Genomic DNA, 13391 nt, shown 5'->3' with positions numbered 1-13391 from the left:
TGGGCAGAACCTACTGTGATCTTCCTGCTTTGGTATAGGCCCTGTCTGGGGCTGCCCCCAGGCCCAGCTCCTGCCCCTCAGGGCTCCCTCCTTCTTGGAGTCTTATCTCCGCATTGGATCCCTGGGCTAGAGCCCCCTGGAGCAGATTTCACTGACAAACTGCTCAGGAGACCTGGTGGCCTAATACATGAGTGGTCATCCAGGAAAAGTGCTGGATTTTAAGAAAGACATAATTCTACTTCTACTTAACGTGCCTTTACTTGATATTCTGCACATATATTCACACACACGCATGCGTGCGCACACATTCTTGCCTGGAACTCTATTTCAAAAAGATGTTTTCATGAAGCTCTGTGGTGCACAACCGAAATCTAGATTTACGGTTTCAGGAGAGACATTTTCCTTCATATATTTAATGATCAAAGCCACCAGGAAGGATTGAGATTATCAGAGCCACTGATAACTTGGGCACTGAGCCAGGACCGAAAATAAAAGAGGCTACCAACTCTGCACTCAGTGGGGACAAAAGCAGCAGATAAGAAGTGTGTTTCTGGCATTAGCATATGAGTTCCAACAGGTTTCTCGCCCTGTGAAATGCGGCACCTGCTCAGCACCAGCTCCGGGCCAGCATGCCGGCTGTGCCCGTGCTGTCTGCCTGTTCCCACGCTCAGCCCCACCCTCCCAAATGCATGTACAGTTCTGCCTTCAGTCAAGCCCTGCCCTCAGGCACACACAAAAGAAACCACTTCATTTACAGAAACAAAGACTGGGTTCCCAGAGTTCTAGCAGGACGAGAGCCTCACAGTCCTACAGAGAAGAAAATGGACCAAAGGCAAATCATGAATAGAACTTTGGAAGTAAAGAGAAAGGGACCTCCAAGCTGGAGGGAGGGGCGTAGCTTCCCCACGTCCTGGCCCCAAGGACACCTCTGGAAGCAGCACCGGTTCTGAAGGGGAGCAGAAGAGCGGCCATTCTCAGTCAGGGTCCGAGTCAGGGTCCGAGGAAAGTTGCCCCTCCATGGTCTCACACATGGCGTCCTGCAGGGATGTGAGCTGACCCCGAGGACTCATCCCCATGGGCTGGATGACCCTGTGCCTGTGGGAAGAAGGCATAGTAGGGGATGGGAAAGGGGCCTGGCAGGTGGAGCAGGGGTCCTGCTCACCCCTCGCTGTGACCTGCTGCTCCACCAAGCTGCTCCTGTTTACTGGGGAAACCTGGATGGGAACTGTCTCAATCAGGCCTAAATCCTAACTGCTACCTAAACTTTGAGATGTTAAGCAGTCTCTTACTGTCTCTGGGCCTCAGTTTTCATCAGTTGAAAAATGGACATAATACTTACCTCAGCCCTAGCTTTTTGCTAGAGAACTTTCTCCAAGACAGAGGATTTCCAACATTAGTAACCCAGTCTTGCCAGAACCTAAATCCCACTCTGATCCCACCTCCTTGGCTTGCACGACGGGGCATGGGTTGTCCTCCTCTGTCCCAGCTCTGGGCCCTCCTTGCCATGCCATGTACCTGGAAAGCTTGTCAAACATGTTCACCAGCTTCATGGCCTCATGCTCCTTCTGCTCCTCTGTCATGCCTTCCATGGGGTTGGGTGGCTTTTCCTCTACCCTTCCAGTCACTGGGTTTATGCTGTTTCATGAAAGAGAGGTGTGGGGAATGCATTAGTGACTCCAGGACGGGAGGGCTGCGTGGGTTGGGTGAAGTTCCCATCTTCCTGCCTGGGCCTGGAATGGCAAGAAATTCACTCTCTTGGGTGCAGGGAAGGCAAGGCAACTGCAGAAGGACTCCCTCCAGGAGCAGCAGGTAACCAGCTCCTGCTACCTGGCCTGCCTGGTCCCCCACAGTGGTCAGATCCCTTCAGCCTGTGTTCTCAATGGAACACCGTGGTGTCAGAATACGTGTCCCTTAGAACAGAGGCCTGATTCTGTAAGGTTTTACCCATCTGTCACCCTTATCCCATCCACCCTGCAGGTTCAAATGGGTGTGGTAAAAGGGGTGGGGGGTTGAGTAAGAGTCTCAGCACACACCTGGCCTTGGCTTCCTTGTACTCGTCCGTGTCTGTGTCCTCGTCCTCCGAGTACTGGCCCTCAGGCCGGCCCCCTGCCATGAGGCCCCTAGCAGCCAGGAGGCCGGCGGCATTTCCATAGCCTGTGTACTTGATGAAGCGGGGCACTGAAGGGCAGGACAGAAGTCAGTGTGGAAACGTGACCGGGGCGGGGCAGGCGGGGCAGGCCCCCACTCACCACTCACCGCTCTCAGAGCACAGCACAAACAGGAACTCGGCCGCCACCCTCTTCACGTCGGTGTCCAGGTGCGTCATGAGGCGAACCAGTTTGTTCCGCAACAGCTCCCCCACCTCAGGCCGGGTCCTCACGTCCCGCAGTGGGGGCAGCACCTGAGGGGGCAGCTGTCTCTCAGCCTGGGCCTGGAAGGACCAGGGTCTCCAACCAGGGCCCGGCCATAGCCCGTCTGCCCCATACCTGGGCCTTTAGGAACTTCCTGGCGGGGCGGTGCATGCGGGCACACTCCGTCAGCACGCTCAGCACAGGGGCCACGCTTTCCTTCAGCCTGTGTGTCTGCAGAGGAGCCTTGGTCACGGACTGGGCCCCCCCTTACTCAAGGCCAGGGGGCCAGGCACCTGCCCCAGATGATCCTGGCAGGAGGCACTTGGGAAGTGGCCCCAGCTGAGGGACCAAGAGTGAGCCGTGGGTGTCTGTATGAGCTTCAAAAAGAACAGGCACAGACCCTAACTCAGAAGGCCATTCGTATGTTGGGGCAAATCATTTAACTACTTTCCCCACCTTTAAATGAGAGGGGGCAGAAAACTGTATGTTTAAAATCATCAGCACCAACAGCACACAAGACAGCTCACAAAGTGCTGAATCTTAAGTCTGTCACAGTCTAGCCTGCACGATGCCTGCAAACTCCCAGAGAAGCTGGTTAGAGTGTTGGCCAGTCAGTGTCCCGTGGTGCAGCTGCAGGAATCAGGGAGCCGCTGGCTCTTAAGGTCCTGTGGGTCCTCTTGAGGGAAGCCAAGGCACAGCTGATGCTCATCTCTGAGGGCTGCTCATGCACAGTGACACTCTGAGTCTAGGGTCACAAGGAAGGATGGGGAGTGTGGTGGCGCTTCAAGGGGGTAGGGATGGGGGGCTTCTCAGGACCCCTCAAGAGGATTCACAAAGAGATCTAAAAAACGAGTACTTTGCCAGATTCTGAAAAGTTTTTTCCACATACTTCTCAGGGAGGAAGGTCTGGCTTGACCATGAAGTTGGAGGCATTGCCTGAATCACACTGGGGAGTTGATCTCCCCTCACCAGTGTGGACAGCAAAAACACAGTGACCACAGTAGCTTGGAAAACCTGGGCCAGAGCCACAGTAGTCCCCCCGCCCACCTGATGAAGACGCTTCTCCATGAAGCTGAGGAGGACACGAATCACATCCATGTTCACTCCTAGGAACTCCAAGGAACCTTCGTGTGGCTCCAGGGTGAGAAGAACATCCAGACATTTGAGAGGCAAGTTCCCCAGGAGGTTCACTGCATGGCTGGGGACAGATAAAAGGGGTACTTGGTAAATACAATCCCCTGCTGCCACCTGCTGGGGCCATAAATGCCATGAACCAGTGTCTGGGGGCCCAAACAGCAGAACCAGATACCAGAGCTAAGGGTACTACTTCCTGCAAATGCCCAGCCTATCACATATCTAGGTTGAGGCAACACAGCTAAAACTGAGAACCCGCCTAGGCATAGGCCACCAAGAATGAAAGTGAAGAAGCATACTACCCTATCAATACCACAGTGTCCGCTGCCCCTACCCAAGGCCCCCTGGCACCTTCCTGCCTTGGACTCACAGCTCCGATCTTAGACCGTTAAATGCTGGAGCTCCCCAGAAACACACTTTTGTCTGGTCCCACCCAGATGGATGAAGACTCTCTAAGACTGGGAACCACCACAGAGACCTGTGAGCAGACCACCCCCATTCCTCCCCACCACCCCACATGACAGGCACCCCCCTCACCCGTGGAACTCCTCTGTGCGGTCTCCAGCAGCAGCAACCATCACACAGTGCCGCAGAAGGGTCCCCAAGTGCCGGTATAGGGCAGTGTCTTCCTGACCAAACAGACATGAGTTCCTGTGAGAGAGAGCCCCACTGGCCCCCACTGCTGCCAACTGAGATTCTACCTTCTGGACGCCCCTGCAAGACCACATGCATTAACAATGCTTCTCTACTGTACATCCTGGTGCTTGTTCTCTCCCACAAGACCTCAAGAGAACTCTCTTGGTTAAGAATATCAATGGATCCCCTTGGGACACAGCTGCTCTATGCTTTAGCCCCACACTCAGTCTCACCGTGAAGAATCTCATAGCCTCCCCTGCACACCACACAGCCCTCCAGCCAGGCTGCAAGAGCCAGTTATGCTCTCCAACTCAGAAAACTTCTGTGAGACCCTTCCAAGATGGGTGCTCCCTGCTTCTCTCGACTGGCTAAGCATGCCTAATCCAGAAACTTGAAGGAAAAAGGAAAGGAAAGAAAAGTTGCTCAGTCGTGTCCGACTCTTTGCGACCCCTGGGCTGGAGCCTACCAGGCTCCTCCATCCATGGAATTTTCCTAGCAAGAGTACTGGAGTGGGTTGCCATTTCCTTCTCCAGAGGATCTTCCCAACCCAGGGATCGAATCCAGATCTCCCGCATTGCAGGCAGACGCTTTACCGTCTGAGCCAACCCAGCAAAGAAGCACGTGCAGGAAATGTCCAAGCTGTTAAAACTCCGCCCACAGGTTGAGGTCAGCCCTCACCTCATCCACCTCCCTCTTGATGGAGTCGAAGGTGATGTTGAAGAGCACTTTGAGGATCTCCATGGCTCGCTCAGTCTCCTGGGGAGGCAGGAGCTCAGGGCGCCTCTCGCCCTCAGTCATTCCCAACGTCAGCTCCAGCGCCCTGGTCAGCAGGCGCACTCCCTGCAGCTCCTGAAACAGCTGCTGGCGCACGTCGGTGCGGAGTGCAGTCAGCAAGAAGAGAAGACGCAAGTCAAAGAACTGGACGTCGTGCGGGAAGCTGCTCTGGCGGTACAGTCCTACGCGCTCTGCAAGCCTCACCACTAGCCCCGCCTCTGCTGCCAGCACCTGTGCCACGGGGCTGCTTAACACGAGATTGCACAGGCACTTAAGGGACTCGAGTACAACATCCATGTTCAGCGGCTCAGGGACCGACCCCTGGGAGGCGGAGATGCCAGCATAGCAGGCAAGAGCCTGCAGGCTCCGGCGACTGGTGAAGGAGTCCAGGCAGCTGCGGTCCCTAGACAGGATGCGGATGCTCTGCAGCCAGATGACGCGGCGGGAGGGTGGCAGGCCCTGCTCCAGGACTGAGACAAGCAGCTTCGCCAGTCTCTGTGGGCAGGGAGAAGAGCCGTTCCACCAGGTCCTTCTATCTGGGCCACCCAATCATGCCCCTCTACCTCAGTGAGCACCCACCTTCCTATCCTCCTGTTGCGCATCATCAAACGTGAAACTCTGGGAGTTCTGCAAAGAAACCCAGAGGCTCAGAAGGCACAGGCCCACCGCGGCAGAACCCAGGTTCCGCGGATGGGGGCCTGAGGCCGAAGGCACCTTTATGAACAAATGGCGCCCCAGCCCCACACACCAGCACCCTAGCAACTCCTCAATGAGTCGATGCTCCTCCCGATCGCTCTCCCTTCCACCCTCAGCCCCTTGCCACGCTCACCACTCTCGCCGCCCCTCCTGCCGGCCACGCGCGCGGGCCCCACCCGGCCCCACCTCCTCTCTGCACGTCCCAAATCTACAACTCCCGCTCACCTCCCGGTTGTACGCGCGCAAAGCCTCCATAACTATGTCCTCCTCCCCCGTCTCCACGGCATCCGCAACTGCCCGGGGCTCCATGGCACCTCCAGGACCCGATGCCAGGACCACCACAGGTTCCTAGCTTCCCGATTCCGGCCCAGCGTCTGCCCGCCCCTCCCAGGCTCGGCGCGCGGGGGAGGCCGGGACGGGGCGTGCGCGGCGCCGAGGGGCGGGGCCTGGGCTGTGCGCAGGGGAGGCCGGGACGGGGCGTGCGCGGCGCCGCAGGTTGTGTCACGGGCTGAGCGCGGGGGAAGCCGGGACACGGCGGGCGCCAAGCTCTATGGGCTGTGCGGCGCCTTAAAGGGGCGAGGCCTGGAACAGCTGGATAGAACTTGAAGACTTTGCTGCCGAGTCAGCTTTGGCCTTAAGCTCTGGGTCGGTGATCGTCCGACCTATGGGCCGGAATCGCCCTGAACCCAGCGGTGAGCCTCACTCCTTGGGCCAGGATTCCTAACCGGAGAGGGCCTCAGCCCCGCACCCCTCCATCACACGCACACCAACACCGCTCTTGATGCACAGAAAGAATGAAATATCCAAGGAAAAGTCGAGGTGGAAAGGACTTTACAACCTCCGGACCACTTGGTTTCTAAACAGACGTTGGAGTGCCTACTGCATGCGAGGAGCCGGGAAGGGGGGGGGGGGCGGAATAGAACCCACAGGTCCCTGCCTTCTTGGGGCTTATGTGCCAGACTAAAACGGGCAAACAAGACGACGTTAGGCAGCTATCGTGCTGTGATTGAATAAGAAAAGGGCCTTGATGGGCTGCAAGGAGATCTGAAGAAGTGCCATTTTTGCTGAGACCGGAACCTAAGGAGTGAGCCAGGAAAGGCTCTGAAGGAAGGTTATGCAAGGCAGGAGTGGCCAATGCAAGGGTGGGAATGGCCGTGGTGGGAGAGAGAAACATCATTGTTGGGGCTGAGAGAAAAGGGAGACTGGGGAGGAGAGGTCAGGATGAAGACAGAGTCTGATTGTGTGCGGTGACTTTCTTGCTGTGTAAGCAGGTACACCTGCTGGTCTGCTCGGACTGTTCCCTTTTTCGAAAAGCGGGGATGATAAAAGTTCCCATTTCAGTGGATTGTCACAGCAGTTGCTCCATTACGATGGGTGGGTAACTTATAATCCATCCACCGGGCAAGAAGGCTTTGTTGAGCATCTACTTTGTGTCAGACCCCTTGTCAGCACCGCGTGGAAGGTCAAAAAGCACTGGCTCCTACCATACCCACTTCCCTCACGCTCCCACCCCTCTTCCTGCTTTCTTGTTTTCTTCGGAGGGCTTCACTCCTGCGACTTCCGCACCGCTCTCTCGTTCCAGGCACTGATCTCCAGTTTGTCCTGCAGGCAGTAACTGGAACCGGGCTTCCCACCGAGTTCGCTCCTTAACTGAACCGCAGCCGGGCGGGCCGGGCCTCAACCCCGGCGGAGTCGCGGCGAGGAGCCTCTTTGACCTGGGAAAGGCCCGTGTGCTTTTCCCAGTTAGGACGCCGACTCCGCCTTAGGCGGGAATGGCTGCTGCAGTGTCTGTCCGCACCATACTTGCCTCTAAAAACACAAACCATCCAGGGGTCCCGAGAGCAAACGCCAGCCCCATCCCCAAGTCAAATGACGGAAGAAACGTCAGATCCTTCCAGTTCTCACAGCCGAGGCTAGATCTCGGCCGGAAGTGGGGGGCCTGAGGCGGAAGGGGTGGGGCCGGGAGCCCCTTCCGGCGACTGCGCCACGTCCGAGGAGGCTGTAGGCGAGCGGTGACAGATCGCCGGGTCGGAGCTGGACGCGATGGCGGACTGGGCTCGGGGTGAGCACGGAAGGGCGGAGGCGGGTGGCTACAGGGCTCGACGGGGCCGACTCCGCTGCCCTTTGGAACCGCCTTCGCCTTTCTCCGCGCCACTAGGTGGCGTCGTTGGGAAGACCCTACGGGCGGACGTAGTTTGGGCAGGGCGGGCAGGGTGCAGCCCGCCGCGCTGTGGATGAGTCGCTGGGTCCCTGTGGGCGCTCCTGCCCAGCTGCTGCGTGAAACTGCGGGGTCCGGATGCCCACAGTCCCCACCCGTTCCGTCCCTGCGAGATGGCTCTGCACGGGACCTTGGCCGGGTCTCCTGGTCGACGGGTCCCGGAGGCTAGACCCCCTCGGAGTAGGAGCTGCGCGTGATAGGAGGGCCCAAGCATGCCTAGTACTCACTGGGGTCGGGGTACCCCACTTGCCCTCTGGGAGTCTCTCTTTTCACCTGCCAAGTGGGATGCTGATGCTTGTTTCGCTGGGCTGTTGTGACTTTTAAGGAATTAATGTTACAATCGGTTGGTAGGACCCTAACACCTCTTATTTTGGGGTTTATAAACATCCATGGTTCCTAGGGCTGTGCCCCTTTTTGATGAGTCTCCTTGAGGCATCTGGCCCGAGGCAAATATGCACCCCGAATTTTGTGGGAAACAGTTCTCACCAGCCTGATAGATGGTAATTCTGAATCACCAGACCCATCGCCAGTCACGGGCCAGGTCTCAGCAGGTACCAGGCTTTGGGTGACACACAAGACCCTGTGTGGGATCAGTCTCAAGCCCTGTTAGTAAGTCTTTTGAAAGTCTTTACCAGAGCTCATTGGGGTTTTTTTTGAGAACAGGTTCTGCGTACGTTGCTAGTGACATCTGCGGAGGGATGGTAAAAGTTCTGTCACAGAATGTCAGAAAGTACTGGTTAAACTGAGCCCTTTGGAGGTGTCCGCCCACCCATCCCAGCCTGGATACATGCACAAGACCTGTGTTCACACACACTGTTGTTTATACAGTCTTATCTCATGTGTGAAGTGTTGGATCCTGGGTGAGGGTAGGACCTGCTCAGCAGACACACAAAATCCCAGTTCCCTTAGACACCTGACTGGGCCAGATGGGATTGGAGTCAGAGTCTGGAGGCCATAAAGGGCTGAGGTACAGGGGTAAAGGGGATGTTCATGGGCGGATTTATGCCCTCAGCCTCTCTCTCTCCTCACAGCTCAGAGCCCTGGTGCTGTGGAAGAGATTCTAGACCGAGAGAACAAGCGGATGGCTGACAGCTTGGCCTCCAAGGTCACCAGGCTCAAATCGGTCAGTGATGGTCCTCTCCTTTTGCCTCCACCTGGCACCCTGGAGGGGGGATCAGAGGGCGGTAAAGACCTGGATGGGTTTCAGGTAGTTCCATTCTCTTTGTCCCATCCACGGCACACTCATCTGTGTGAGGCCCAGGTGGCATTTGGATCTCCTGATCTCTTGTTGATCTTGTTGGGGGTCAGGTGCTGTTCATGTGTTTGTCCTGGTCTGACCCTACCCCCTCTGTGTCCTGACCAGCTGGCTCTGGACATTGATAGGGATGCGGAGGACCAGAACCGGTACCTGGACGGCATGGTAAGGGTCTGCGGTTTGCAAGTGTCACGGTCAGCTCAGCTCCCCACCACCTGCTTTGTGGCCCCCCATCTGTGTATGTTTGTTGTGGAGTCCCTATCGCTTTGTGACAATGTTCGAATTTCTCCCCCAGGACTCAGATTTCACAAGTATGACGGGCCTACTCACAGGGAGTGTGAAGCGGTTTTCCACAATGGCGCGATCTGGGCGAGACAACCGGAAGCTTCTTTGTGGTATGGCTGTGGGCCTGATTGTGGCCTTCTTCATCCTCTCCTACCTCCTGTCGAGGGCAAGGACGTGAGCCAGTGGGAGCTGGCTTCAGTGGCTGCCTGGGGAAACCAGGATCTTCCTCTGTCTGGTGTTTTGGGCTCCAGAGAACTTGTTTACAAAATACTCCTTTGAAATGATGATCATGGCTTAGGAATCTTCTTCCTGCGTGGTTGGGAGCCTCTAACCCAGTGAGCCCATGTTAGCTGGTTCTATGTGTGCAAGGGCCCTATCCCTATGGGGTAGCCAAGGCCCAGCTCCCTCTGCCACCTTGGGCTCTAGAAGCCCCAGCAGTGTTGAGTCCAAGCAGAGCATCTGGGAATCCTGGACACGGCCACCTGTGAGCAGCAGTCCTTTCCTCGGCCCTCAAGGTTCTGAACATCTCAAGGCTCCTCTACGCTGTCTTGGTCTGGATGAGGCTGTGTCTGATATTTGAGTTGCCTGGAGCTGACACAGGAAGGGGGTGTGGCTGTGAAGCTCAAATCATTGCTGTCACCTCCAACTGAGTGTCCTCAGCCCGGAGATTGCAGTTTCTCTAGCCAGGGCTGCTGGTCATCCGTGACCCAGTGAGATTCAAAGGTCCTGCTGAACGTCCTCTTCCTGCCCTCCAATCCCACGACTGAAACCAGACCCTCAGGGATGGGCAGGGGGATGTGGATGGAGGAAGGATCTGTAGCCTTGGCTGAAGACTTGGGATCCAGATCCTGGCAATTTCCCAGCCATGTATCTAGGAGCAGAAGCTAATGTTTTCATGGGATTCAGGATCTACCCAGCACCAGAGATCTGTTTCCAGGAGGCTAGATCTCTAGAAACAGGTCCATCTGATGCTTAAGTCAGGCAAGGTGTGAAGCAGGGCTTTTACGGGTGTAGGCAGGAGGTTTCTGGATAATGACTTTTTTTTAGGACCTATAGGTCACTTTTTTTTTTTAATTCATTTATTTTTGGCCAAGCTGCATGGCGTGTGGGATCTTAGTTCCCTGGCCAGGGATCGAACCTGTACCCCCTGCAGTGGAAGTGTGGAGTCTTAACCACTGGACCTCCAGGGAAGTCCCTATAGGTCACTTTTTGAGGGTTCGTGGGCAGTTTCCACTAAGCTAACCCTAACCCAGCAGTGTCTGCCCACCTCTCCTTGGGCCCTCAGTGTCCACTTGGTCAGTCCCCTGCTCATATGAACTGAACTAACAGGCCCAGCCAAACCAGTGGCTTCTTTGTACCAAACCAGTGGCTTCTTTGTACCTCACTGTGAGTCCCCAGTATCCTTGTCTTTCCATAAAAAACACTTGTAAGAAACAAGTCATTGGCTCTGTGTCTTTCCTGGTTCCTGCTCCCATCCTCTTAGTTACGCACCTGACTCTCTGAGGGCTGTTGGCTCACTGTGCAGCTACCCGCACACTCATGCCATGTGTGGTGCATCAGCTCTGCTCGCCCACCTTGTTCTCTTCTCTGGCCATGTGGACCTCGCCTTCTGGCCCTGCCACTCCTGCTCCTTTTCCTCCTGCTCTCCCTTGTTCTCTGCCTAGCAGGTCTGGCCTCTCCTGACACTTGCCATGGAGCCCTTTTCTCCACTGCAGTTGGCTGGGCCCTTGGCTTCCTGAGTGGTCTGCTTGACTGTTCCCCTCCCTCCGGTGTGTGCTTCTCAGCCAGTAAGGTTGGCTACTTGCCTCTGTGTCCCTGGGGCTTGGGTGTTTCTCTGTCCTCCTTGACATTCCTTCACAGGCCCCTGTGGTCATGCCTTGATCCCCGTTCTTCTGTATACCACAGCTTTGGCTTTGCTCTCTGCCCATCTCACAGTGAACCTAGTCATAGGGACATGTCCACTGGTCACCATGCTCAAAGCTACTACCCATATATATCTGGTCACTGCAGGAGCAGCAGATACCCCCAGACCTGAACTCCGTGGCCCCTGCCTTTTCTGGGTCTGCTAACCTTGCTTCCTGAGAAAGTGGCTCAGCCAGGGCAGCCTTCCTGCCTCTGGCCTGCTCCAAAGCAGACCAGGAATTTGGAGTTCGTGTTTCAGGGTGGTCTTTTCTGAGGAAAGTGAAAGTTGCTCAGTCGTGTCTGACTCTTTGTGACTCCATGTACTGTAGTTCATGGAATTCTCCGAACAATACTGGAGTGGGTAGCCTTTCCCTTCTCCAGGGAATCTTCCCATCCCATCCCAGGACTCCTGCATTGCAGGCAGATTCTTTACCAACTGAGCTGTCAGTGAAGTCCCTTCTGTGAGGATGACTTGGCCATCTCTGAGACCTTCACTTGCTGTGTTTTTTTCCCTCAGGTTGCCCCCTGTGCCTCCCTGCTTCTCCATCTCTATGACTCTTTGTAGCCTTTCCAGCTATTTGGGGGTTTGGGTATTTGTTTCTCATTGTGTTAGATGAATTCTTGAAGTGGGCATGGAGCTCTGCTGTGCTGTCAGCAGGGTTTCCTGTGGGCCTTCACCCTCTCCTCCTCAGCCCTGTACACTGAGCACCTAATCCCGTGGATCAGTGGGGTTGCTGACAGTGATCTCTGAGACTATGAAACAGAGACGGACTTGAGGACTTTCGGTGTCAGGTGTGGACAAACAGCCAGGTTCTATCCCTTAAGTCAAAGACAAGGCATTTAGCAATAAAAACTTGAAATAAACAGTATCGTGATAAAGTAAACATGGCCTTTGGTGTTTTCGTTTCCGAGGGGGCTTCAGAAAGTTTTGTCTGGAACTGACCCTGGTCCCCAGACTGTCCACAGGCACTGGTGGTCTTGACTCTGATGCTATTTTTCTGGGCCCTGCTGTGCTCCTCAGTCATCCCCCTGGGCAGGCAGATGTGGGGTTGACAATTCCTGCTCCTGGACCTTTCTTTGCCCAGGTTTCTGTGACTGTGATGGGAAGGTGATAGCATTACTGCTTCAGGTTTAAGGGAATATATGTGAGTACTTAGAACAAGTAGCCTGACATGGTCACAGCTCAGTGAGGGTCAGCAGTTGTCATGTGCTTTGTAAGCTGCAGACACAGGTGCAACAGGGCTACCTGCTCAGGACTGGGGTGAAGATTAGATTCATTCCTCAAGGTTGGCCTTGGACTCCAGGGTACCCTCTTGAAACACCCCTTTTCATCCCAGCTCAGACACCCGCTTCCCTGTCCACATCCTCCTATGCTTCCTGTATTTGGTGTGTAACAGATCACCTTCAGGTGTAGTTGCAGTGGTTTATGTCTCATGGGGACTATTTGTGTTTGAGACAGAGACGGTTCTCTCTGCTCTAGGATGTTAGTTACAGCCTTTTGGAGACACAGGCTGGCACTACCACCCGCTGAAAGCTCAACACAAATCTGCAGGTGGTCGCAGATGTGAGCTGAGGGCCCAACTGGCTTCACTGCCTTGCTGTGTGTTGAGCTTACTCACAACATGGTGGCTGATGGGAGGATGAGCAAAGAGAAGGAGGGTGTCCAGACAGAAACCCTTTGTATATTGTGTGGCTTGGCTTCAGAAGTCAAGTAACAACAGCATGATTATTCAGGATGGTCACAGGGTCTATCCTAGATTCTAGGGAAGGGGCACAGACTCCATATCTCAGCAGGGAAGAGTCAGTCTCACAGAGAGAAACTGTCTGGAGGATACAATAGAATGCGGAGGGCAGGGATGGAGGCGGAATGAGGCCTCCTCTCAGCTCAGACCCCAGGCCCTAGAACCCGACATGGGATGGCATGATCGCCTATGGGGGCCTCTTTCTGGAAAAGCTGGATCCTCCCCCACGAGAGACCATCGCTAGTAGAATCCATGATTTTATTATATATCTGGGCATAGCAAGAAACAAGGTTAGCAAATGGGAACGCATAGAAAAAATAACAATTTTTTCTATGTCCAAGCAATTGTCCAAACAAGCATGCTCTGCCCTCCAGGGCCAGGTTGGCTGCAGCCCAGCC

At 55.2% G+C, this 13391-nt stretch overlaps 2 protein-coding genes across 6 annotated transcripts; one reads left to right on the top strand and one right to left on the bottom strand.

The window, feature by feature from the left end:
- Positions 1 to 239: 239 nt before the first annotated feature.
- Positions 240 to 6031, bottom strand: RIC8A (RIC8 guanine nucleotide exchange factor A). Its single transcript, XM_043921970.1, has 10 exons — positions 5817 to 6031; positions 5475 to 5522; positions 4800 to 5390; positions 4023 to 4114; positions 3399 to 3549; positions 2487 to 2582; positions 2257 to 2401; positions 2034 to 2178; positions 1516 to 1635; positions 240 to 1095 (listed from the first exon to the last, which is right to left on the bottom strand). Exons 1-10 carry the CDS (start codon positions 5898 to 5900, stop codon positions 975 to 977), a joined length of 1593 nt encoding a protein of 530 aa, XP_043777905.1. The 5' UTR covers positions 5901 to 6031; the 3' UTR covers positions 240 to 974.
- Positions 6032 to 6079: 48 nt separating this feature from the next.
- Positions 6080 to 12135, top strand: BET1L (Bet1 golgi vesicular membrane trafficking protein like). 5 transcript variants are annotated; one of them, XM_043922056.1, is made up of 6 exons: positions 6104 to 6283; positions 7174 to 7653; positions 8841 to 8932; positions 9173 to 9229; positions 9360 to 10405; positions 10551 to 12135. In XM_043922056.1, the coding sequence occupies exons 2-5, from the start codon at positions 7635 to 7637 to the stop codon at positions 9525 to 9527; spliced, it is 336 nt and encodes a 111-aa protein (XP_043777991.1). In that variant the 5' UTR covers positions 6104 to 6283; positions 7174 to 7634; the 3' UTR covers positions 9528 to 10405; positions 10551 to 12135. The 5 variants fall into 5 exon arrangements, with proteins under 5 accessions (XP_043777997.1, XP_043777978.1, XP_043777991.1 ...); XM_043922043.1 differs by lacking the exon at positions 7174 to 7653 and having other exon boundaries at positions 6090 to 6283; XM_043922049.1 differs by lacking the exons at positions 6104 to 6283; positions 7174 to 7653 and adding an exon at positions 7667 to 8046.
- The last annotated feature ends 1256 nt before the right edge of the window (positions 12136 to 13391 follow it).

The sequence above is a fragment of the Cervus elaphus genome, chromosome 2 (genome assembly GCF_910594005.1).
Source record: "Cervus elaphus chromosome 2, mCerEla1.1, whole genome shotgun sequence".
Lineage (NCBI taxonomy): Eukaryota > Metazoa > Chordata > Mammalia > Artiodactyla > Cervidae > Cervus > Cervus elaphus.
This window is presented reverse-complemented; position numbering and strand designations above follow the sequence as displayed.